Here is a 24535-nt window from a genome sequence, read left to right as displayed (position 1 = left end):
CCACTAGTGCCAGTCTTTTAATGACATCTTGAACGCGCGGATTGGGAAATGAACAAGTTGTTCGTACAGTATTCTTCACGTGTAAACTGCCTGAGGTTTTTGAGAACTTTTCCAGCCATGGTGAGTTACATAGGTGGGATTTCTTGCAGAATACCCAAACGCTTCATTGCCAAATTATTTGCATGTGTCAGATCAGAGTGCTTTGTAGAATGAAGCACAAAACATGACATAACAATAGTAGTGCTATTCTTTATGCACCTATCAATGGTTTGCCCCAGGATGGGGGGGGGGGGGGGGGGCGGGCGACCCCCGGGGAATTTGAAATTTTTTGAAATCGAAAGTCGAATTTCTCTACCTCTGGGCACCTAGTGAATGTCAAATTTCCCATATCTCTTCTTAAATTTCTAACCCAGCAGGCCATTTTAGATGTCAAAATCCCTACCCTGGGAGAACTTCACGATGTCAAATTCCCGTGGGTTGCCCGCCCCCCCCCCCCATCCTGGGGCAAACCATTGATAGGTGCATTAATACTTTATATACATTCAATGAGATTCAAATATAAAGAAGTGGCCGCGTCATTCTACAGTTTAATGAGCTTGAAATGTAGCCATTCTGATGCTGATTACAGCTTAGGCTAAGTTTCCAGCCGTGGGTGTTTTTGGTGCGCCAGCTGTGGTGGTGGAGAGGATTGCGGGTGCACCGAAACACCATGGCTGGAAACTGAGCCTAGAAACAAGGTGGGTATCAGTTGGTGATCGTCAAAGTAAAGTAAAAGGGACAAACATAAAAATTTTTTAAGTAGAATCTGAGTTCCGGTTAATTAATACATGTAGAGACATTGTCCCCTGAGGGGGCAGGAGGGTGAGCGGTACTATCTTCTATAGGCTGTATAGGCAAGTGCAGTGTCAAAGGGCATGGTAACTGTTTCAAGTTGCATATCATACACCCCCACCCAAATTTTCAGTAAAAACCTCCCTCCCCTCAGCCCCCAGCATTGTCTGTGCTTGGAGGGTCACCCTCTATACCGAACAACCTGGGTGAGAGAACTTTTCATTTTGCAAAGTTGGCTCAGGAAGAGGGGGTTGGGGGAGGGGGGGGGGCAATGAAGGGTGACCCTTGGTGGCGAAGCATCACTTGATTTAAAGGTAGGGTGCCATGGAGTGTGAGCAAACTTTTTTCCATGTAACCATTTACCACTGGGTTCTTTTCACTCAGACACCTACCAGGGCAGGAGTCCATTTTATACCCAGAGTGTGCAACTTCCATGTTTTTGTGCAACGTCATTTTCACAAGTAAAGTTATTTTTAGCCAAGCCTTTCTATGAAGTCAGCTACTGCTTTGCAAGGAAATACTGAAACATTATTAGTCAAATTTTGTCAGAATACTCCAAAGAAGCTTCCTGGCTTGTGTCCACCACATTAACTTCCATGTGGACCAGGTACTGTAAGTTACATATCAACAGTCTCTTACAAAATCGCTTGTGATTGGCTATCCAAAACCAATTAGCGGGAAAATCATATCTAAAAATAACTTTACTTTGTGAAAACGCCGTTTCACAGACTAAGTATAGAGCATGCCTGAAACTGAAAGTGCCTACTTTTGGCCTAGGTAGAAGGGACAACTTTTTTCATATAAATGCCCAAAGTAAAATCAATGATGGCTCAAGGGCAAGGGTAGCCCTCCAACCAGGTACAACTTTTCTCTGTGTAAGCAGCCCGTGAATGACTCCTGGGGGTTTTGTAGAACAATGGAATGTTGTTGGTCATATATATGGGGTAGGGGGTGGGGGGAAGCAAAGAGGACCAAGCCATTTTTTAAGGAACAGAAACATGTATGGGACGTGCCTTCAGTGCAAGAGAGTGTGGTTGGGAAAGGAGAGTTTTTAATACCTTCGGCTTGTTAGCTCATACTTCCCCATGTGCTCGTATCTTCTCATGTGCTTATGCACTGGCTCGCTTGAAAAAAATATGTCAGTGGGGAATCACAATAATTTGACCTGTGATAATTGCTTTCTCAATACTTTACAGGCCTCCCCAAAGACCTCCAAACTCACTGCTGAAGAGAGGGACACAGAACTTCAACCCCTGAAGGAATCAGGCTGGACAGAAGTTGAGGGGCGTGATGCTATCTACAAGGAGTTTAAGTTCAAGAACTTCAACCAGGCATTTGGTTTTATGACACGCGTGGCTCTTACATCTGAAAAGATGGATCATCATCCGGAATGGTTTAATGTGTACAGTAGAGTTCAAGTAACCCTGAGTACGCACGACTGTGGAGGGCTGTCTGCCAAAGATGTCAAACTGGCAAAATTTATGGAGAAAGCTGCTGGGTCCATGTGACTGGAATAGATTGTTGTCTTGAGCATTAGAGTTGATATCGAGAAATGAATTTGAAATAATTATTAATATTAGTTGACTTGGTGTTACCACTTTTTGGCTTTAAGTATTACAGCAAGGCGCCCAAAAGTGTGACCACCTTTAATTAATTCACATTCTTTCGTGCAACCACCATCCAATCAGAAGCCAAGGACTGGTTCCAGTTGACTTCTGATTGGATTAAATCTGCACGGAAGAATGTGAATAAATTAAAAGTGGTCACACTTTTGGGCGCCTTGCTGTAAATCCAAAGTGTCTTGCAGAGTATGAAGCAGACTGACCAAGATTTTATAATAAATTATGTTGTAACCAGGAAAAAGTTAAATTAAATGGAGAGAAATAAATAAATAGTTCTTATTACATGTGGCTGTTTGAACCCTGTGTAGATAGGTGAATAGAAATGCTTTGAGAAAGCGATAATTAGGTAAGAGTGATAAGGAAAGAAGACCGAAGTTTCCGGAATACCCAATGTTGGTCGCGAACATCCCTAAGGTTTGATAGTCATTTACTTTAGTACTTTACCTTATTATAGGAAATTAACGTTTGTGTTAATTAAGGTATTTGAAATTAACGCGACTTAAATTAACGCGAATTGAAGGAAAAGTTACTTCCCAATTAAGGAAATTAACGCGAAAGAGGGGATAACATTTCAAAATGAAGGAAATTAACGCGACGAACGCAAAGAAATCACTTGTTGAGACAACAGAAACAAGTTTATTTCAACACTAGGCGTATAATCCTAAGCGTAGGGGTTAAGCAAAGGAATCTGACCGCCTCGAGCGTACTTTACAGTTTCAGTGATACCGGCAGATTTCCACCCTGATGAAATAATGCCTTTTCCTAGTAGACAAGAACGTCTGGACTGTATCGAGAAATTGGGGCCAAAATAGTGGAAATTAAGGTCATGGAAATTAACGCTCTACTTAATTAACGGTGCGGAAATTAACGTTAACAAAAATTAACGCGAATTTTTGAAATTCGCGTTAATTTCATGGAGCGTTAATTTTCTATAATAAGGTAGTACCAAATACGTCTCCCACAACTCAACGAAATTACAATAACATTCTAAAACTAGTATTAACACCTGTTCAAATGTTATTTAAATTCACGTATTAGGCAAAACACAAGAATCAGCCATTATTATACTGTACTGTATCAAAAATCTACATCTACATTTATTAAGTTGATAACATCGTTTAAGACATCACATCAACTATAAGAGTACAAAATAACAAAAACAAAATGTACATGTATAAATAAGATATAAAAATACTTAGTTACAATTTACTTGTTTACATGCTTCCCTAAATTTAATTTAAAATTCGATAATGACTTGCAATTCACTAAGTCAGCGGGCAGAAAGTTCCATTCTGTTATTGATCTAGGAAAAAAAGAAAACTTAAAAACGTCCTTAGAAACTTTTGGCATCCTATACTTGAAAGCATGGCTATTGCGTGTTCTTTTTTCAATGATATGCCAACCCATCGTTATTTGAAACAACTTTTTTTCCTTGGTAGTGTGATAACGGGTTTCTATGGTATTGAACCGGTTTTAAGCTTCTTTAAGCCTCGGCTGTTGCTTTTTAGCCGGAAGCTTTTTTGGTTAGTTTTTGCCGCGAGGCTTTTGGTTTCACGGTCGTTAGGTATTTGCAAGAGAAAATAAGGGGGCCTTATTTTCTCTTGGTATTTGTTATTGCCATGTCAGTAAACTGTTGTGCGCCACCAAATCCCAGATGTTTTCTTTCCTCTTTCACCAACTGACGCGAAAAAAGGCGTTGCGGAAGTCAAAGCGAGCGAGAGAGGAACTGGCCAATCGTGTGACACGAGGTAGCCTAAAGGGCCTTTTGATAGTCATTCTTACTGCAGATGCAGTGCATGTTTTCTTGAATAAAAGTTTGCCTGAAATATTGGCTTCCCGCTTTTTGTATTTATTTTCATTCGAAGTTTCTCCTTGAACGTCCGTATAGAGCAAATTTCCATTTTTTTCAACCAACGTTCGTGTAAAAATATGTATCAAGTCAGACGGGTCTTGCTAGCGTGCATTGCAAATATTCCCTTTAGGGTTTTAGCCCTTTATAAACCCCAACTTTTACTCGAGGCTATTTTTTCTTATCGTTATTTTTGTGCAAAATAAGGTGTGTTTTCCTTACCTAAGTTTGTTTTTCATTGTAGCCTGCAATAGTGAAATTTTCTACTTACCACTTTACATTGCTTTCACTACGGTTGTGAGTTTTATTCAGATTTTTATCACTGCTTACGTTCATGTAGCTTATATTTTATAGCTTATGTCAGTGCTTAAACTGTAACTCTTCAGATTTTGCTTAAAACTAAGTATCGATCCCTCCAGCATTGTCCAAGAACTGTTGTGTGTGTGTTTGCGTCTTTACTTATGTTAGGAAATGTTTTACTATTTGGCTGAGCGAAGCGAAACTGATAATAGAAAGAAATTTTTATTGATGCATCCGAAGTTTTTAAATATTGATTTGGTTTATAAGTTGAACCCAGTTCAAATAACATTTTTATTCCAAAACGCAAGAAAGAAAAAGTTGAACGTTTTTACTTCTGTTTCAAATGTTAAAAGGTATTGAACCCCCCCTCTCTAGACTCTTTAACCCCTCGTCTGAAAGTTCTTTTTTTTTTTTTTTCTAATAACAGTACCCCTCGCTTTAATGCCCCCGGCCTAGATAGTAAATCATGCCAATTTATGAACAAGGCCAGGCAACTTTTCGGTTTATTATTGCAGCTATTTTGTGAAAATGTATTATCAAACAACACTAAAAACAAAAAAAAATCCACTTTTTTTTCTTTTAGGCCATCCCAATAAAATGTTTCGTTTCCCATCGCCCCGTCTCTTGTGATGGTGAGTCGAGCGCGCTAACCATTAGGCCACCGCGCCTCCCATGTATTGTTATTTAGCTAGTGTGCTGATAATCTGATAAGAGACACCGACCTAAAAAACGCCCACAACTATCAGGGCAATATAAACAAAATCGGTCACGTCTTTACGTCTTACGTAAAACTGCCAATTAGCCCTTGGCGTTACAGTAATTATACGAAGAATTGAGGCAAAACCATGACTGACAGATAGCAGCATTTCCCTTTATTATGCAAAATCATCTAATGCGTCTACGCAATGACGACCATAGTCGAAGCATAGAGCGTTGCTTCGAACACGAAATGCCATGGCATGCAATTTTTCCCACTACTGACAAAACTACTTCAAAGATAAAGTTTATTATACAATCAAGTGAAAATCCCAATAAAATGTTTCGTTTCCCATCGCCCGACCGACCCATTTTTTTCGAAATGCAAAAAAAAAATTCCAGATTCACTAGTCAAAGAGGCAAGTACTTTAATTTATAAGCACATGATCTTGTTTTATTAACAACATTTTGTATGGTGTGATGTCTTTGTCTTTAATTAAACATCGATACTAAGTTTTTCAAAGGCTGTTTCGTGCAATAGTCTCAGCGAGATCAACTGAAACAAAATCTTTCGGTTCTACATCTCCTGGCTTCTTAAAAGAACCCAGACCCCGTAAAGTGCTCATTCTTTTTTTTGCTCGTCCTACCGACTCCGTAAAAGTCATTGAACTCCCTAATAGACGGGTCCTAATACTGGAAAAAAATTCTTAATTCTACAAACATTTGCCCGTGAAAAAGATCCTAATACAATACAATTCTTACTAAGGCGTAAATAAAACTACTAAGAATAAGTCACGCAATTAAAAATCCACCCAAAGCACTTGTATTGTCCCCGGCCGGGCGAGGGCGATGGCGCAAAACCTCGCTAACTGCTGGTTTTACATCTCATTTTCGTCCTTCATGAAATACTTCTTATAGCCCTCGATTATGTTATCTTGCAGCTTGTGAAATGTTTCAGGAGCCCTCTTGCCAACTACCGATTCCATACGCGCATTAGGCAGCCATCCGTTGTAGTTATTGTTTGTTAACCCGAACACTTGACATTTATTCTCTGGATCGTTTTCATCTGGGCACGCGATGTAGAAATTACCGCCATTCGTGGCTCTCACTAGACCCCCTCTCCCTGCCGGTTTAGAAGGGTGACTGGCGTTCTTCACAAACATAGCATACGATTTTTTGCCATACCAGTCGACTTGTTTCGTTGGCGAAACGAACAGAACCATATCTCGATCACTGAGCGGGCAAGATAACGCAATTCTTGTGGATACGATACGCGCCTCATCAGGGCCAACTTCCAAAGTCTCAAGGTCTGCAAAAGCTTCGTCCCACTTTGTACGTATGTCCATGTTGGAAGGATGCACCATTTCAGCGAATTTCTCTGCGGACAGCGGCAGTTGAAACAAGAAGAGTACTTTGACTGCAACCTCTTGTTCTGGGAATGTTTTGCTCCAGGATTCAAATCGACCGGGAACTTTGAATCTCTCATTCCAACCGCCTTTCTCTAAGTCTTCTTTAAACCACTTTGCTCTCTCGAGCTCTTTTTCAAAATCTAAACTTGGAAACGATTCTTCTTTGGCCTGCATAGCGATCGACCTTGGATATATAAAGCCTGAAGAAAATGGAATCAAGAATGTTCGTTTGCCGTAATTATTTTAATCTTTATGGTCGGATATATGCATGACATCCCACGCATTCTTCAGAACGGGCTCTCTGATTGGTTCGATTCGGGAAGCCTTTTGTATAGAACTCTTTTAGTTTTTAGTTCCGTTTGTTTGTCGTCCCATTTGAGACCATGTAATGTTACCCTTGAGAATTATTTCTCTCAAAAAACCCACCTGAAAATGAATGATAAATTTTAAGATAGGTAAAGGAAAAGTTCCGGCTAGAGAGCATGAGATGATCTGAAATGGGCAATTTACAAACGAAACAAAAGAGATCTATTTTATCTGATTTTATATGCGCTTCTGTTATCTATATACATGTACTATATTCCCGGTATATTGCATGGCCGAGCGATCTATACTGCCCCCCCCCCCCCCCAAAAAAAAAAAAAAAAAAAAAAAAAAAAAACACCTCGCGGCTTTATTTAGGGGTCAAAATGTTGCAGTGCTCGCAATGCTCGCAAAATTTTAGTTTGTGCTCGTTTGCTCGTGCTCGCACAATTTTACAAGTGCTCGCATGCTCGGTTTTTAGTGAAGGTAGGTTTTTGAAAAGTGCTCGTTGCTCGCAAGGCTAATTTTTGTCAATGCTCGTGCTCGCAAAGAAAAACGCTGTGCTCGCATGCTCGCAAATGCTCGCAAAGACCATTTGATACCCCTTTATTTTGCTCTTTCGCACAGACTCCGTGGGAACCTTTCAGATCAGGAGATTTAACAAATTTAAATTACAAACTCTACAAGTTGCTTATACTTTTAACAGACACTACAGCTAGTTTTTTCACCAGACTTTATGGAAACATTGCTGAACTTGAAGAATGTTTATCATAAGGCAGTGGCTCTCCTACGTTTGTGTCACGCAGGCTATGGCGGTTTCACTACCGTTTACACTACTGGCACCCAGGATACTGATTTACATGGATTTTTTCAGTCCGAAAAAGGTTACAAATTGAATTTGAGATCAAAATACACACCCACACAGGCTTTCAAAATCGCTGGAAATCCGTACTTCTCGACAAACGCACAAATCGATCGGCATTAGCCACTTAAGAGAATGACCGCGAAGAGTCTGGCAGTCATGGATGGGGGTAAATAAGTGCGCGGATCGACGGATTTTGCCTTCAAAAGCGCAGAGATCGGTACGGATACGGTTGTGGATTTTTGCGCGCGCTACACTTACATTGAGCGGATTCGCGGATCTTGAAATTTAATACAGCGGACCCGGCGGATCAACTGAGAATTTTGGCCCGGATTCAGGACTCTTCATGTCAGGAAGATCGGATAATGGATACTAAACAAAGTCCGGACCACTTTGGTCGGTCTTCATCAGTATGCTGGCGGAATTGTCGTTAAAACAAGCAATAAAACTGATAAAACGAAACTTCTTGAAAAAGTTGGCATAAACAACATATCATGACTGCCCCTGACAGTGACACTTTACCACACAATGTTTTCAAGTAATGCGGATTGGATTATTTGAACGAAAATAGTGGCAGATTGACGGATCAGTTTAGCCAAAAATAGCACGAATTGGCCGATTTGCGTACCCCTATTACCCCCCCCCCCCCCCTCGTCACGGCTTCTTTCGATTACATGTACATGGATTTGTTTTCCAATTTTCAAAATAAAAAATGATAAGTAGATTTCCTAAATCTACCCTTACATGTTGAAAAACGTAACTTGCAGTAAAAGCAATTGCACAGAACAACCATAGGGTTGCCGGTTTCCGTTGCTGTCGCAAAAATTGTGATTCGAAAAACTCGTCCTTTCAATTTGCCGACAAACAATACCTCTGGCTACGATACTTTTACCGCCGTACATAAAGTCGAAATTGACGATTTTCACAAACACCTCAAAGATCAGAACGCCGACATCCAGTTTACCAGAGAGATCGAAAAAAAAGAAAACCTCCTTTTATAGACTGTCTGGTTAGCCGAAACAACGAACTGCGAACCAGAAGTTCTAGGGAGGCACTGTGGTCAGGGGGCTGGTATTGCAATTCGGAGGTCCCGGTGTCCTAGCCGATTTTGACCCCCCCGGTCAAAATCTGCTAGCGGATAATGACCCCCCGGTCAAAATCTGCTAGCGGATAATGACCCCCCGGTCAAAATTCGCTAGCAGATATGGACCTCCGGGAGTCAATATTTGCTAGCTGATTTTGTCTCCCCTTCGCGAATTTTGACCCCCCGTCAAAAGTGATCATACTTCGCTATCGTACTCCTGGAGTCGTTAACGAATAAAAGAAAAGACGATTAAATGTTAATACGAATATTTCATGAACATTGAAAAGACGAAATAGACAAGGTAAGTCTCGGTGTTTATTCTCAACACGGCCCGAAGCAACGTTTTCCAATCAAAAATCACGTGTCATTCATTTTAGCGAATATTGCCCGGGCGGTCAATATCAGCTAGCGGATTTGGTCCGGGGGAACAAAATCGGCGGGGGGACAAAATCCGCTGTGACACCGGCCGGGTTCAAATCCCTAACTTTTGGGTTTACAGTCGTTTACAGATGAATTGAGCCTCTAAATTGAGTACAGACCATAACATCATAACACAAGACTCCTGGTTGCCGACCTCTGCAAAGCGTCCACTTCCCGCAAGGAACCACACAGCCTTGACGTTTTTGGTGGTCGCCTAAAGGGAGGTTCTACTCTAAAAAGATTTTTTAGAAGTGGGCGATAAGCTCACAGACCAGCCCTCAAACCAGGACTTATATTTAAAGGGGGAGGGGACAATGTAGTAAACTTGATCATTATTAAAAAAAAAAAAAGACCTAGCTGAGACAGAGTAGAGAGAAATATAATATTTATTTGTTAATTTAAATAAGCACCCCAAGACTTCTTTCAGTGTTTTCATATTGGAACAATCTGCATTCTGATCTTTTTTGTGTGATTGTCACACTTTTCATTTCAGAGGTTTGCAGCTGACGGTTCATTCACCTCTCTCCTTCGCAGAGGTCTCTTTCGTGTTTCGTACGGGCTGGGAAATGGGGAGAGGAACGGGGAGAGGTGAAAAGTAAGCGCGCGGAGCTATTTTTCATTTTTCGTGTTTTTTCGCCTCTGCGGAGGAGAGAGGTTCATTCATCATTCAACACAGCATGTTGCTGATCTCATCCAGTACAGCAAGTGAACATAGCTGTTTGATCCTCACTCAGATGATTTGAAAATTGTCTGCTTGTAAAACTGGAGTTCTGTGATGCTTTCTTTAATGTCTTCTAAGGCTCTGCAAATGGAACCAATTTTCATCTTATTATTTGGCTATTCATTAATTTGATTATTATTTTTACCAAAAATGATAAAGAAAACTGAGACAGTGCAGTCTGGTATTGTTCACCAGCACAAATCTCAGGGTTTGTACTCTTTTGGGCTTTTAAAATTCCATGATTTTTCATGACTTTTCAACGCCGGTTTTCCATGACATTTCAAAAATTATCTTGATTTCGGGTACGCTTTTACCCTTTCCCTCACAAAAAATAACCTGCCTAATTTATTTTTTACAATCAATAACATTTTCCATGACTTCACGACATGATCCACACTTAAATTCCATGAGTTTTCAGGCCTGGAAAATGAAATTCTAAAATTCCATGACTTGTATGAACCCTGGCTGAATGAGGGCATTATGTGCAGCACGGCACAAAGAGAGCTGGAGGTGACCTGACCAAAGTTGCATCTGTCAGGTGTAGAAGTTAGACCAGGTTAATGCTAATTTACGTCATGAGGAAAACAAACTAAAATCAGTTCAAATATAAGCAGAGGGCCATCTCCCGAAATAAACAACAAGGTGCTTGTGCCACTTGCCATATTTGCCGGCTTCTTGTAAATGAAGTGCAGACAATGAATAAAATAGGCATTGTTTCTTGACTAAAACGAAATCTACATGCTTAAATTTAGTTATTTTTGAGCAAACCAATAAAAATGACTAAAAAAACAAGGGGAGGAGTTTTTGCTACCAGACACACCCCTTCCCTTTGACAGAATTTTTTATTGTTGGTGCAAATTACAGTGAGTCAACTGTAGTATGATTGTGAAAAATACCTATGTTGGCCCTTTTTCTTTGGAGCTCGTTCATATGTCTCTGGGTACCACCTCCTAAATAAGGCAAAAAATAAAAATTATGTAAAAAAAACTAGACGTTTAAATTCTATGGTGCGGAAATCAAAACAGTAACAATGTAAGTTTCCAGGCATGAATATATATAAGATGCTTTTTATGTTGACACAATTGTTAAACCACCTTAGACTGTCAGTTTCTCAAGTTCACCCACTAACTTTGAAGCAATTTTAAAAAAAGTTTGCATTTAATCAAGTGTCCAACATCAAAGAAGCTTATCCCTGTTGCAATAGTATAAAGTGACAAACAGCCCTTCTTATCTTATCCCTTGATGAGATGCAAGTCCATTGCAGGGTAACCCCTACCCTGGCCCAACAATAACTTAGCAGGTAAGCCATGTATATACCTTATGATAAGTGTGAGAGTCAATCAATCAATCAATCAATCAATCAATCAATCAATCAATCAATCAATCAATCAATCAATCAATCAAATTTATTTACCCTCGGAGCTGAAAGGGGCTGACTAGGCCCCTAGCAAAACATATGCTAATATGCAGAGAAAATAAATCATAAAATAATATATATATATATAGAAAGATAAATTAAATCAAATGTTTGCAAGCCCAAGAACACAATGACCCAAGACACTGTGCTTGAAAACCCAGATCACTTGAGTTGATTCCAGATTCCGTTAGTCCAGTATGCTCAAACTATTGGCTGTGGCATAATTTTCCCTTTCTACTAACCTGCAAAGCTCTTTAACAGTGCTAACATCCACAATTCTGTAATGAAGCTGATCCATAAACTGCGGCATGTACTTGTCCAAGAACTTTTTATCTGCGTGGACACTGTTTCCAGCCAGTGGACACTGTTTATGTGGGGTGTGCTTCTTCACAAAATCCAGAAAAGTCTGTTCTGCTTGTGATAGACTGATTTTGGAAGCTCTGACTGCAGCTGTTAAACCTGACTTGGTAACAGATGGAGTTGCAAAAACTAATATTATTCCAATGCTCCTTTAATTGGATAATTGATTACCAATGAGCAGGCATGTAGCAAACCTCCAATGTTTTTTTTTTCCTTAGTGGCCATTTGGCCACCCACTGCTCAACTTTGGTCGCCAGTGAAAAATTTTAGTCGCTAAAATAAATAAAATTATTAAGCTCACGCTTTCAATCCTTCTTTTCAATTTTAGTCGCCAGGCTGGCGACTTCGGTCCCAATTTAGTCACTAGCTCCAAAATTTTAGTCACTATGGCAACTAAAATGGTCTTAACTTGAAGGGGTTGTCAGAAGGTAAGATTAACCTTAAGCCCAGTTGCCAGGTTTTTCTGGTCTTGGCAACTCTAATAGTTAAGCCTTGTCTAAATTGCTTTTGTGTGAAATTTAAGCCAGATTCAAGTTCTCTTTCAGCCTGTGAAATTAGCTGGCAGCCAGCCCTTAGTTACATCCCTGGTCTATTGAATCTGTGAGTCATGCTGTTCTCAGTAAAAGCTAAAGACTGAAGTACCTCTCCATGATGTTTAGTACACCACTCATCCATGGCTTCCAGTGCTGTGTCAGGTTGATGAATCACTAAGTCAGGACCCTAAAATTTAAAATTCAATTTAATATGACTTATTACATTACTCTGCTAAAAGAGCAACTTCTTCAGTATGGAATTCTTTGGGTTGAATCTCAGATATTACTTAACGGTAAGCAAGAGAAGAATTAGTGATCATGTAATGCAGATGGCTTAAGGTACACATTCACGGTATGTGTTCTGCTTTATCAACCCTCCAAGTTGCGACCATTTTAGTCATCATGGCGACTAGAATTTTGGAACTGGTGACTAAAGTACAAGTTGCCAGCCTGGTGACTTCAAGAGGGCTGCTCCGGAGCTTGAGCAAACTACCATAAGTGATCATCCAACCTAAAAACTGCTCTGTACATTAATTTTCATTCTTTTTTTTTTTTCATTGAGTTTTTCCAGTGAAATTTTGTGGTAAAATTTTGTTTCATTCAATGCTTCTTCATTTTTGCATGATAATAATATTTTGGCAACCAAAATGTTCTATTGGGGACTTCACCTAAATATATAGTTGTCAAATGGCCACTAATGAAAAAAGATAACTTGGAGGGTTGTTTATAGAACAAATAACATCCCAAACCCTGTAAATATTAAACAGATGTTTATCCGTCTTTTGGCCAAAATGTGTAGATAATTTCCCCAAAGGGCAGTTTCCTTTTGTACTCAGTCTTAAAGAACAAAAAATATTCAGTGTTTGCACTCCCTAGTGTAGTACTTAACACTAAAGTTGGAGCCTTGCAGATTTAATTGCAAATTATATACTGTATTTGATTTATATTAATTACACCAACATCAATACGAAAAGTAAGTGAACTGGTTGTTTGTGAAACTACATGTTGGTGAAATGGCCGATCACCTGACAGGTAGTTATCTACCTCTGCAACAATGTTGAGGTTTTCATCTGTGATAAGGCATGCCATTTCTATAATCTGACATGTTTCAATATCCAGACCTACAGGGAAGATATCAAAGATACTACAATCATTTAAACACTGAAGCTTGAATAATAGATCAAAGTTAAAATCGCTTTTAACAAAAGCAAAAAAAAAAAACAGAAAAATTACCTGTCATCTTGGTAGCCAAAACAGCAGCAAGTAGAGTGAGTAGGGAAAAAATTTTTAAAGAAAAATAATGTTAATTAAATAACATTGCAATGTAACGAACAGTATTAATTAGATACTCATACCACTAACTTTTTTTATGCAATGGGAATTCCTTTTAGCGTAGCTCTACCTGGAGGGGGGCAAAGGGTTTATGCGTGACACGTGAAAAGGGCAAAAATTAGTCTGTGAAGCGTGAAAATAGGGCAAAAATTAGACTGTGACGCGTGAAAAATAGTTAGAAAAGAAACGTGATCCGTGAATTCTGTTGTTTCAAGTATACGTGACACGTGAATTTGGTTAAAACTTGTGCGTGAAACGGGATCACGAACCCCCCCCCCCCCCTTTTTTTACGGGATCACGAACCCCCCTTTGCGTACCCTCTACCTGGGTAGGGAATATTGACATCCACAACAGTCTCCTCCGTGAAAAATGTTCCTCATTCCCCATCTTGGAAAGTGGAGAGGGCCTGGCCAAGAGCGGGAATTTGACTCTCAATGGAGTCCCAAGGGTGGGAAGCTGCATTTGAAAACCTAAAAATGTCAAATTCCCTTGGGGTTGCCCGCACCCTTTATTCTGGGGCAAACCATTGATAGGCTTATTAATAGACCCGGATAACAGTCTGTTCTACAGCTATAGGTTTCAGTTTTACCTCAAAAAGACTTAACTTTCGTTTGCAGCAGCTCTGGATCCGACGGATTTTCTTTTAAGTACTAAAGTAGCTTACCTCCAAATCAACCCAAATCAACCTTTGTCTTGCCATGCTCATATCAGTGAATTTTTTACAGTTAAAATTCCTGATTTCGCGACAATTTTTCGTTAAAAAACTCCTACAGAACGCGCGGGAGATCCACAGCGGTAAATTCATGGAGAAACAGCAATTACAGTCAGGCGTTACTTGTTACTTGTACTCGGTCAACCTGAGAACAAGTCTAGTTTCAATCCCTTCAACGGAGACCAAACATCACCAGGCTGCTAAGCTGTGAAAAAATGCCAGGAATGTTTTCACAAGTGCAAAATCCTAAACCACAACTAAAGGCTTCAATATTGAAGCCGATAAACTATTGTTTTTCACATTGCTGGCGTCCTACAGATGCCGAGTACTTATCCTCTGCAACATAATTTAAATGTCACTTGAAGTAGCTGCGCAGAGACCAAGTTCTTCGTCTTCCAAAGAGCAAATTTATTCAAGCGAGAGAGAAGCCTCGTCGAGACTCGCTGCACGTTTGGAACGCTCGGTGAAGAGATCGCGCGGAAAACAGCGGTTGAATTATGATGATTCTTCTGGTCCAAGCCGCAGACGGGAACGGCATCGTGAATACGGCCAGAAGATTAATATGGAGAAAGGAAATCGCAGAGATCGACGAGAAAACGAGTAAGTTTACTCCCATATTTTACAGACTGATCATGACATACTCCATTTATTACCCCATGTTGTTTGTTAATATCAACACAGACACAGATAAGTACGCTCAGTGATTACCAACACAGATTTACTTCCCACGGAATACTTGCACATTCAATCAACACAAAATTATTCCCAAAAATATTTCCTTGACCAACCGAGCAATATCAGTGTTGACTTATTTTTTAGAGCTTGGAAATAATACGAAGTAAAATTATACACTTTGTCGTCGCGTTTTGGTAAGCTTCTTATATCGTCTCCTATTCAGAATGTTTATTGTAGAAACAATCTGTCGATTCTTTTGTCTAAATCTTGTTTTTATTTCGCTGTTATCAAATTGTTAAAGTCTAGTGCCTTATCGTATTTCCCAGCGATCGAATATAGTATCTTTAGAAATGTATCTCGACTAAAGACATCCTTAAATTTGCGTCAACACTCGCCATTCATTCCAGTAGCTATTAGTCACTTCCTTTAAAGAACAATAAACAATGGCCTTTTGATAAATGTTGTATACAACTTGTCTGATCATGTCATACACAGCACGACCAATCAATTTAAGCTTGTATGTTATAATAATAGTATTTGAACAATAAACTGGAATGATTGTGTTCTAAACAAATGCCCATTGCTGATTATAGATAATTTTTACATTCATTCATTTCCTGGTTCACTGAATTTGTGAAGGATTAACATTTTTAATGTTCTGGTTTGACATTTTGCTGTGACAGTAGAAGCAGGTTTTACATAATTCCATTTTAAAAATCTGTGATAAGAAATGGTTCAAAAATTGAATATAGTCAGGAATTATACAACATACATGTATAATGATTTAAATCCGATGTACATTTTTTAATTCAGTAAGATCACACCGTATGTGCTTATTAAACAATAGACGGAAAATATTTATATGTCACATTGTAGTGGTTAATGTAAAATTTTCAGGTCCCAGGGTCAATTATAAAATCAATATAACTTATTATTATGACTATTTATAGTTCCAAATAACTACAATTATCTCAAGTATTGGCTGATGGCATGCATGATTGCAGGCAGGCTTTGAGAAAATTGATGTATTCTGCCTGCCAGAAATAAAAAACATCTCTGTCATTTTCTGCTCAAAATTCTGCCCTGGCAACAAAATTCTGCTTGGTACAGCTATCTGTCACATTGAAATATATTTTTTTGTAAATATGTTGCCTCCTGTATGGTTTGACTTATATTATGCAGGTGAGATTATGTTTTTGTGAGTCAAGGGTTGGCAAGTCTGGGCAAGCCTATTATCTATTATGTGACATATCAGAAGGGAATACATTAATTAGCAATATATCACAGTAAGCCATGTGGCATGTTGGAAGACCATCAGATGAGAATTGTAAATCACAAGGCAGGCACACAAGGCAAATGTTCTACCAACATCCAAGGTACAGCCAAGAAAAAAATATAATACGGACTAAACAGCAGCTAAACAAAAGGATAAGTCAGAAAGCCATTCAGAAGTAGTGTGTGTGATGGGCTGAATGCCTCATGCACTCATATTCTAAAACAATGTAATTTAAATAAGCGATTTCACTTGGCTCTAAACAAGAAAAAAATAAGCTCATGAATGTGCAACTTACATAGGGACTTCTGATTTTCATGAGGAAGTTGTCTGCTATGATCATTTCCCTGATATGTTTGTGCTCCTTGTTTACTGTCTGAATAATTATTCCCCCAGCAGCAGTGAGCAAATATTTCAGGGGTTCAGAATTTGATGAAATATGAATAAATTAATTTAATATGAAGACCATGTGTTGTAAATGTTTAAATGTCATCAGTATGGATTATTTTTGACTGTAAATCGCAGATCTTGTGAACACCAAAGCAGTCAGGAGCAATGAATAGTGGCTTTTTCAGGCTTTCTTTTCACAACTGCATTAGTTGTGTTAATAACTGTAAGGATCTTCTTTACATTTATTTCTTCATTCTGCAGTTCAAATATATGAATTTCACATATTCAATAGTGGTTGTATCTGCAATTAAGCTACTGCTTGCCTATCCTTCATGTTAACGATGATGTTATACAGTCTTCTTAATAGTTAATGGCATCAACCTTTACCTAATCAGAATGCACAGAAAATGTACAAACAATTGGGTGAACTAAGCCTATATGATAAGCCCTGAAAAGTATTGAGAGTGTTTTGCAGCATGGAAAGAAGTGCATGTCCGATAGTGTGGAGCAGGGGGATTTTTCGGCAGGGCTAGTGGATTTTATCCTTCACTTGCATGTTGGGCAAGTGGTAGTTTTTTTGGGAAAATTTTTTGAGAAAAGCAATCACACTAATAACAAGGATTTTTCCCGCCCTAATTAAAATGACTTTCGGCATTGTACATTGTGGCTACAGCTTGCCCAAATGGCAAGCTGAAAAATTGAATTTCTTTGCCCCCTGGGGGGGGGGGGGGGCTGGGGGGTGTGAACCTCCCGCTTCCCGTACCTTTTACTCCCGCTTCCTGTACCTTTTACTCCCACCTCCCGCCCCTTTCCGTAGCTGTTATACATAGACATACATACATAGACTTATCTCCCATTTGTTCCATGTTTATTGTGAAATATAATGAATTGTTATGAAATTTCACTCGTTTTCTCCCGGTTCCCGCCACCTTAAGAATCCCGCTTCCCGCCCTCTCTCCTCCCACTTCCCGCCCCTTTTCTCCCGGGCTCCCGCCCCCCTGTCCCCCTCCACACCCTGGGTTCTGTTATATGTACCGGTAGTTGTAAGAAGTTAAAAAGTGTTTTTAAATTTTAGAGTGTAGAAATATTCATAGTCTGAACGCACCAAGCTTAGTCATCTGCAGAAGGCTTGCAGAAATGGTAAAGTAATTATTAAACCGTCAAATCCCACTTATAAGCTTTCCCCCACCCAATCCCCAATCCTGCTTTTTAGGCCCTCAGGTTATATGCCTATCTGTCTGCTAACAAAAAATCTGTGCCTACATTTCTAAGCCAGTAATCCTGAGTACAATGTGCTTCCAATAAGAATAGCCAAGCAGTGAATAATAATTCTTTCTTAAAAGAGACATCTCTTACTCTCACGGAGGCCGTATGACCAGGGTGTGGCTGTGAAAATTTTATCCCTAAAAGGTACGGCAAAAGTCCAACTTTTCCCCCTCCCTCCCCTCTCCTCCACTCCACCCTCCCTCCCCTTTCATCCACGGGATTAATTCTGATATGTGTTTTCTTCTACAACAGGCCTGTGAGAGAAGCTCCATTCTATAACAGCCGGGACGACCGCCGTCATTTTTACCAAAAATCAGATCCTGAGGATATCAGAAAACATGCCCGTCCACAAAGCTGGTACGGAGCTCAAACTACAGAGAGAAAATTCAAAGAGAGACCACAAAGCATCCACGAAATTTCACTGGATCGTGGCAATAAGAACAATTCTGGGCGTGATTATCAAAGAGCGCCTTACGGGACACATGCATCAAAGGCTGAATATAAAAGCGCTCGCTTGAGAGACCGCAGGAACAGGCAGTTTGAGTCGTCTAGATCATTATCGTCCAGTTATAGTTCACAAGTAGGATCTTCGGCGGATGAGGGTGAAGGGGATCATCATGGAGTTTATTCTGCTTATGATATGACAGAGCGATCTCCATACGGGTCACTCGTGTTGAGGCGCTACAGCCAATCAAGTTTGAGCTCCTCGAGCGCTTCTTGGCAACAGTCCACCAACTCGCTGAGCCACCACGCCGTTAGGGGACAATTGGGGTCTGGGTCGTTGAGTTCCAGTTCCCCGGATAAATTCCACGGTCATAGAGATCATCAACGCCAGACATCGCATAAAGAAGTTTTCCTGAAGAAATCTCCAAAGATTACTGAACACGTTTCCACTACAAATGCAACGTTCGTTTCCGCAGTACCTGCTGACCAGTTCTCCGGTCACAGAATTCGCGTCAACGCCCAACCTCATCGGTCACACAATCCTCGTGTGTATGCTCAAGCAACGCCTTATTCTTCCGGTCATCATGTCACGACATCTGTTCCAACTCGATCATATGATCACAGCGTCACAAATTCCTCTGATGGCGTGACGCAGGGCTTCCCAACTGTCACGCAAGTCTCACCTGCACACGAACAAGACGATAAGCAATTAAGTCCTTCAGTGAAAGCATTAGCAAAACGTTTTAGTGGCGAGTTCTTCGCCGAGTCGTTTGAGGAACTGCAGTATTATCAAATGGATGACAAAGAGAGGAGAAAAGTGAAGGCTCAAACGTGGCCAAAGTTTGCCTATGTCCACTCCCCCACAGACCGCATTGTCAGAGCGGAACAATCGGATCAAGGGTTCGATGAGGCGCCTCCTAAACCGCCGTATCCTCAGAGCATTGTGGAAGACATGGCTGTTATTGAAGCAAACGTGGAATCGAGAATAAGCAGAAGCGAATCGGACGGACCGCTAAGAGCGTCTGATAAGAGTTACATTGTGCATGAGCAGTGGAGTGGCATCGATGGTTCTCTAAGCGCCGACATGCTTGCATCACATCGATTAAGTCTTCAGGAACTTATCAAGATTCATGAGAACGAAATCGCCAAGCAAGCACAAAGCGCAAAATCAACGGCCCATGCTCAGATCTACCTTAAGCGTCCGCCGAGCGATATTAAAACAAGGAGCGTACATAGCCCACCGACGTCTCCTCACGAGATTCCAAGGGATGGGAAGTGGAGTGGGGCGCCTCAGACTAACCACAAACAGTTTGCAGTGGTTAATAGACCAGTAGACAATCGTAAGCCTGTCGTAGCTCAGTATGAGGTGACGGATCTAAAACCGGTCGACAGAGCGCCTATGAAAGTTATCGAAGTCACTGAAAAGGGCAGCACAGCTTCTGTTAACTCTGAAACTCGGGAGCGACTCCCGGTCAAAGCCAAGAGGCACCGAACAATTGGTGTTGTCGGGTTCCGACAGCAAATCGATCGCATTTCCGAAGGAAAGGCCGAGAATAAACCGAAGCGTCATACGGCGATCGGGATTGTCAGCGTCAAGGCAGTAGCAACGCCCGAACGCCAGTTAGTGAAAGAGGAGACAGTCGTTGTGAGTCATGCAGGCTATGGTCTAAACATGGCTCCCGAAAAGGGGGTAGATGGCTTAGACAGTGCCCCAAGAGACAATGTTGAGCTGCTAAACCAAGATTCTCGACAACCAACAACCAATCTTAGAATTATAAAACGAAAAGAGTACGATTTTCACGCAGATAGGGTCAAGCGAACTGAGATTCAAGAAGACACCGCTCTTGACGAGGTTTTCGAGCGTAATGAGACTACAATGCAGTTCGTACGTTCGGAAGGAGTCGTTCAAGTTCGGTCGGAATCCGATCATAACCGAGAGCGTAAGGCAGTGAGATCGGACGAACTTGCGAAAGGCGAAGGATTAACTAGAATTGCAGTTGCATCTCCGGACAAACCAAGCCAACCGGTTGAACCGGTCAGTACTCAACCGTCAAACTTGCATTTCCATAAGTCAGAAGGTCGAACGTGGAGTGTCCCGGTGTCAGGCCGTGCGTATAACTATCCTAAACCATACACCATATCCAAAGCTGTCCCTGTTGCGCAAGTGTCTCCTGTGAGTCCAGCTCTTGAGCAGACGTCCAGACCTGCTCTCAGTAAAGACAATTTGGCAGAACCTTCGCCGCTTTTAAGATCTCAATCTGCCCGAGAGATGTATGAAACGAGGCTTGCTTTATGGAATTTATACCCCCCGGACACAAGCCCAGAAATACATTCAACTGAAACTTCGGGCAACACACCCTTACAGGAGAAAATTATTGCGGAAAGCGAGCCAATTCGTTTAGGGTCGGGGAAGGCTTTGCATGCACCCGAACAAACGACAATTCACGAAGTCGACACGAAGAATGAGCCGAGAGGGATCGCGTGGCATCAAGACATGGAGGAGTACTATTTGAATTTGATCGAGAAACTGAAAGGCGAGAGCAAAGAGTTGATCTCGAAGCACGAAGCGGAGAAACGTGAATTGAGACAGAAATACGAGGAACAAAGGAAAGTGGCAAACGCTTATCAAAAGCTTGAAGACAGGTACCGACGCCGCGTGCACGAGTTACAGGAAGCCCTTTCAGGCTGCACGTGCCAGAGCCCGTTTGTCAATCAAAATCACGTGAACGCATCTCAGAGTTTGAGCAATCGGTAAGTAAATGAGGTTAACAGTACATGGTTTAAGCAATAAGTGGCTTATTAACCAACGCCTTAGCAGTTAATAACGGGGTACAAGTGTTTTTGCACGAATATTCAGCAAGCCTCTCAGACTACAAAGTTAATAAGTATTTCCTTTTAGACATTAAAGTGTGTTGTATCGTTGTATATTTTGGCGAGCCCGAAGGGCAAGTCAAAGTACAAATGACGAGTAAAAATGTACAGCGATACTACACACTGAAACGTTTTCTTCCTCTTAAATGCTGTTTTGCCACCTTTTTTTTAATCTTTCGCGCGGTCGGGGGAATGGGACGAGTACAAATACCGTGAGATATTTGTACTCATTCCGTGCGTTATCTGTACTCTACGAAGCAGAGCTGGATAATAAAAGGCGTTATTTCTGACACGTCCCTAACTAACCATGTCAGTTCGAACAGTGATCGAGTTGTAGCTTCTCCATAGAGTATCGTGCTTACAAGTTATGGGATTAAGGGAATTTATTACGAAACTGTTTTCACCTATAGTTGACTGCTTCTAACTACTGTGTTATGGAGAACAGAAAGGAGAATTTGTATGTTCAACTTGGCAGATGGCTTAGAGTGGTGGTGTTAGGAGTAATCAAGGCCTAAGTTCTCCTTCTAATCTTAACTTACTGCCAGCAGGCGGGTGAAAACATGTACCACCAAATTATCAGAAGTAACACTAACAGTAAGGAGATTTTTTGTTTTGAGCTTGAAGTCACAACGGGGACATGCAAGCAGAGTGGTTTAGGGCCCTGGTCCTAATCCGCAGGTCCCGGGTTCAAGCCTTCCACTCTGCCAATAGCTGCTGGATTTGTTCTTGGTAGTCTAACTTCTTGGTCGCGCCACTCTGAACCGCTGAACATCGTCCTCAGGGTCTACTCCGCTTTCAAAATAGTGGCCGCCATATTGAAAGTGGAGAATACCCTGGGGACGAAGTTGCGCTACGCCCAGCCACCCGCTAGCCTGGCGTGAGTGTCTGAGCATGTTATGTTAATTAGAAATAGTTTCCTCGTTTGAATGAGTGAAACTGCGTGCGCTCTCGCTCTGGCCCACGTTCAGTATTATAACGTACTAAGATTTATTTTTACATTTTCTTCTTTCCTTTAGAAGCGAAAAGGAAGGAGACAGGTCAGCGGCCTCAAGTATCAAAGGAATAAAAATACTAGACGATCTTGATGACTGGTTCAGCGAACACTCGAAGGACAATGATGCTACTAAAAAGAACAACAACACGGCAAGTAGAAATAGCTTGATTAGCACCTCTTCCGACATGACAGGGACCGCGTCGGCCTGGGACGAGCTGTATGACCGCCTCAGAGCCACTGGTGAGATTGATGTTGAAAACGGTACGCATGTTTGAGTTCACAGTGCATGGACGCCATGTTGGTTTTAGTGACAATACATATCGCTTTTAATGGTCAGCGAGAACAATGGTACATAGCCACACAGCGGTCAAAACGCAAAATTGAAAGCCATTTCTGGTTTTCTCTACTTTAATTCGTCAATCTTTGAAGCGTAACTTTTGGAAACCTTCGCAAAAAAAAAAAACGCGTTATAAAAGTTTTAATGGCAAACCAGAATACCACTGGTAGTAAAAGGCTTAAGGTCATTGCCCCGAAATAAAACTGAACATAGATTTTTCCACTTCGCCTACTGGTTTGTTACTCAGGGAACTAGAATAGGGGGTCACAGTCGGGAGCAGGACGATCATGTATTCCATTTCCTTTTTTCCTCTGCGAGTCTGGCAAGTACACTTTTTTGCGTATTTTTTTTCCACATGAATTGATCTGTTTTCATTTTACAGGATGTCGCACACCCAAAATATAGAAGGTCACCAGGCTCGTTAGGAGAAAGTGACAATTTTCTCTCGCGGACTGCCGCTGGCCGCCATTTTGTTGGGCCGCGCGCGCGCGCTATTCCCGTATTCTGCGCAGTGGATGCGCAATGCAAACAGGGCAATGACCTTAAGCATATCAGCCTAGTTTTTTAGTAAATGTTACCATGTTTTTCAAAGCTAGAGGATCTCAAACGTTGCATTTGACAGTAGCGGTTTTTGGCGGAAACTGCTCATGCGTCGTTTGTTTGGCCGCTGTGTGTTTCGAACTGTGGACTCCACGGTAAGCGGCTGATCACCAACCTCGTCGGCGTGGCGCCACGCGGATAACCCTGGGGCAAGGCTGGTTCAACTGTTGACCAAGGATCCCAAATAATTTCAGCTACTCTTGAAGGTTCTGGTTTAAAGTACTCAGATTTCGAATTTGTATTGATGGTGTTATTTTGTGTCATGTCACGGTAAATGTGCTAAAAACAGTTTATTGTTGTATTAATTTGATGCATATTACAAGTTGCTTGTGTATATTTGTTCCTTTTCTATCACACACAAAGTGGTCACAAAATCGTTTTTAAACTTCAGTGAAGCGAACGAAAACGCCAAAGAAAGTAGAAATCACATGATTTATGCGGGTGGTGAAATTAGAAAAGTTTAACGGATTACAATGTTGTAGTTGACGAGATTTTAAGATTCCGGACTCTTGTCCAACTTTAGATCTCGTGTGATTGGGCTAATACTTTACCATAAAGACTGGTTAAGTGAGTAAAACATTTTTAGTCAACATTATGTTGTATAAACCAGCCAAATCTTCAACAACAATTTGACAAAATGTTTCAACTGGGGGCGGCGGCCCGTCGCGTCCTCTCCAATGCCGATGAAATGCTTGATGCTTGATTCAACGTCTCTTTCTTATTTCAAATATCGAAATGCGCTCTAGAATTGTTAGAACATATTTTTGTTCCCTTACTCACAGAAATTTCAACAATTTATCAGTCAGTTCCATTTGTTTACTTTTTAGGTTAGATAGAAATCAATTAAAGTTAACGTTTTAACCATTTTTAATAGGTGAATAGTTCTATCGGGTTTTCTGATGGTAGTTTTGTTTTCAAGGTGTGTTGTAATATTATTTCTTCATGTCTGTCTTATAAGATAAATGTTATTTTAGTTCTTATTTATACTGTGTAAATTTTTCTTTCAAGCTTATGGTTGTAATTTATCAAGCGATTATAAAAACGGCGGAAAAAAATTCAGATAACAATGAAGTTTATTAATAATTTGCCATAAAATACTTGTAATTAAAGCAGTAAATAATAACAAAACATTATTCTAAAAGACGGGCATGTGATTCTCAAAGATGTCAAAAATTAGTTTTATTAGAAAAGTAAGAAAATATAACGTAAGCTCACTGGCTCATTTGTTGTGTTT

General features: G+C 40.7%; 4 protein-coding genes across 4 annotated transcripts; 2 read left to right on the top strand and 2 right to left on the bottom strand.

The window, feature by feature from the left end:
* The first annotated feature begins 4 nt into the window (after positions 1-4).
* Positions 5-2737, top strand: LOC144662106 (pterin-4-alpha-carbinolamine dehydratase 2-like). The gene is made up of 3 exons (XM_078522848.1): positions 5-120; positions 2028-2448; positions 2620-2737. The coding sequence occupies exons 1-2, from the start codon at positions 49-51 to the stop codon at positions 2337-2339; spliced, it is 384 nt and encodes a 127-aa protein (XP_078378974.1). The 5' UTR covers positions 5-48; the 3' UTR covers positions 2340-2448; positions 2620-2737.
* A 2852-nt stretch (positions 2738-5589) lies between these two features.
* LOC144663130 (uncharacterized) lies at positions 5590-6936 on the bottom strand. Its single transcript, XM_078524063.1, has one exon. It carries the CDS (start codon positions 6879-6881, stop codon positions 6177-6179), a length of 705 nt encoding a protein of 234 aa, XP_078380189.1. The 5' UTR covers positions 6882-6936; the 3' UTR covers positions 5590-6176.
* A 2808-nt stretch (positions 6937-9744) lies between these two features.
* On the bottom strand, positions 9745-14803 carry LOC144663964 (oligoribonuclease, mitochondrial-like). Its single transcript, XM_078525061.1, has 7 exons — positions 14404-14803; positions 13641-13647; positions 13452-13528; positions 12517-12594; positions 11757-11977; positions 10994-11047; positions 9745-10178 (listed from the first exon to the last, which is right to left on the bottom strand). The coding sequence occupies exons 1-7, from the start codon at positions 14542-14544 to the stop codon at positions 10103-10105; spliced, it is 654 nt and encodes a 217-aa protein (XP_078381187.1). The 5' UTR covers positions 14545-14803; the 3' UTR covers positions 9745-10102.
* LOC144663963 (uncharacterized) lies at positions 14804-23956 on the top strand. The gene is made up of 4 exons (XM_078525060.1): positions 14804-15051; positions 18308-21250; positions 22387-22884; positions 23249-23956. The coding sequence occupies exons 1-3, from the start codon at positions 14804-14806 to the stop codon at positions 22637-22639; spliced, it is 3444 nt and encodes a 1147-aa protein (XP_078381186.1). The 3' UTR covers positions 22640-22884; positions 23249-23956.
* Positions 23957-24535: the final 579 nt, after the last annotated feature.

The sequence above is a fragment of the Oculina patagonica genome, chromosome 8 (genome assembly GCF_052425735.1).
Source record: "Oculina patagonica isolate OP01 chromosome 8, crgOcupat, whole genome shotgun sequence".
NCBI classification, from domain to species: Eukaryota; Metazoa; Cnidaria; class Anthozoa; order Scleractinia; family Oculinidae; genus Oculina; species Oculina patagonica.
Note: the sequence above shows the minus strand (reverse complement) of the source record. Positions and strands in the feature narration are given on the sequence as shown.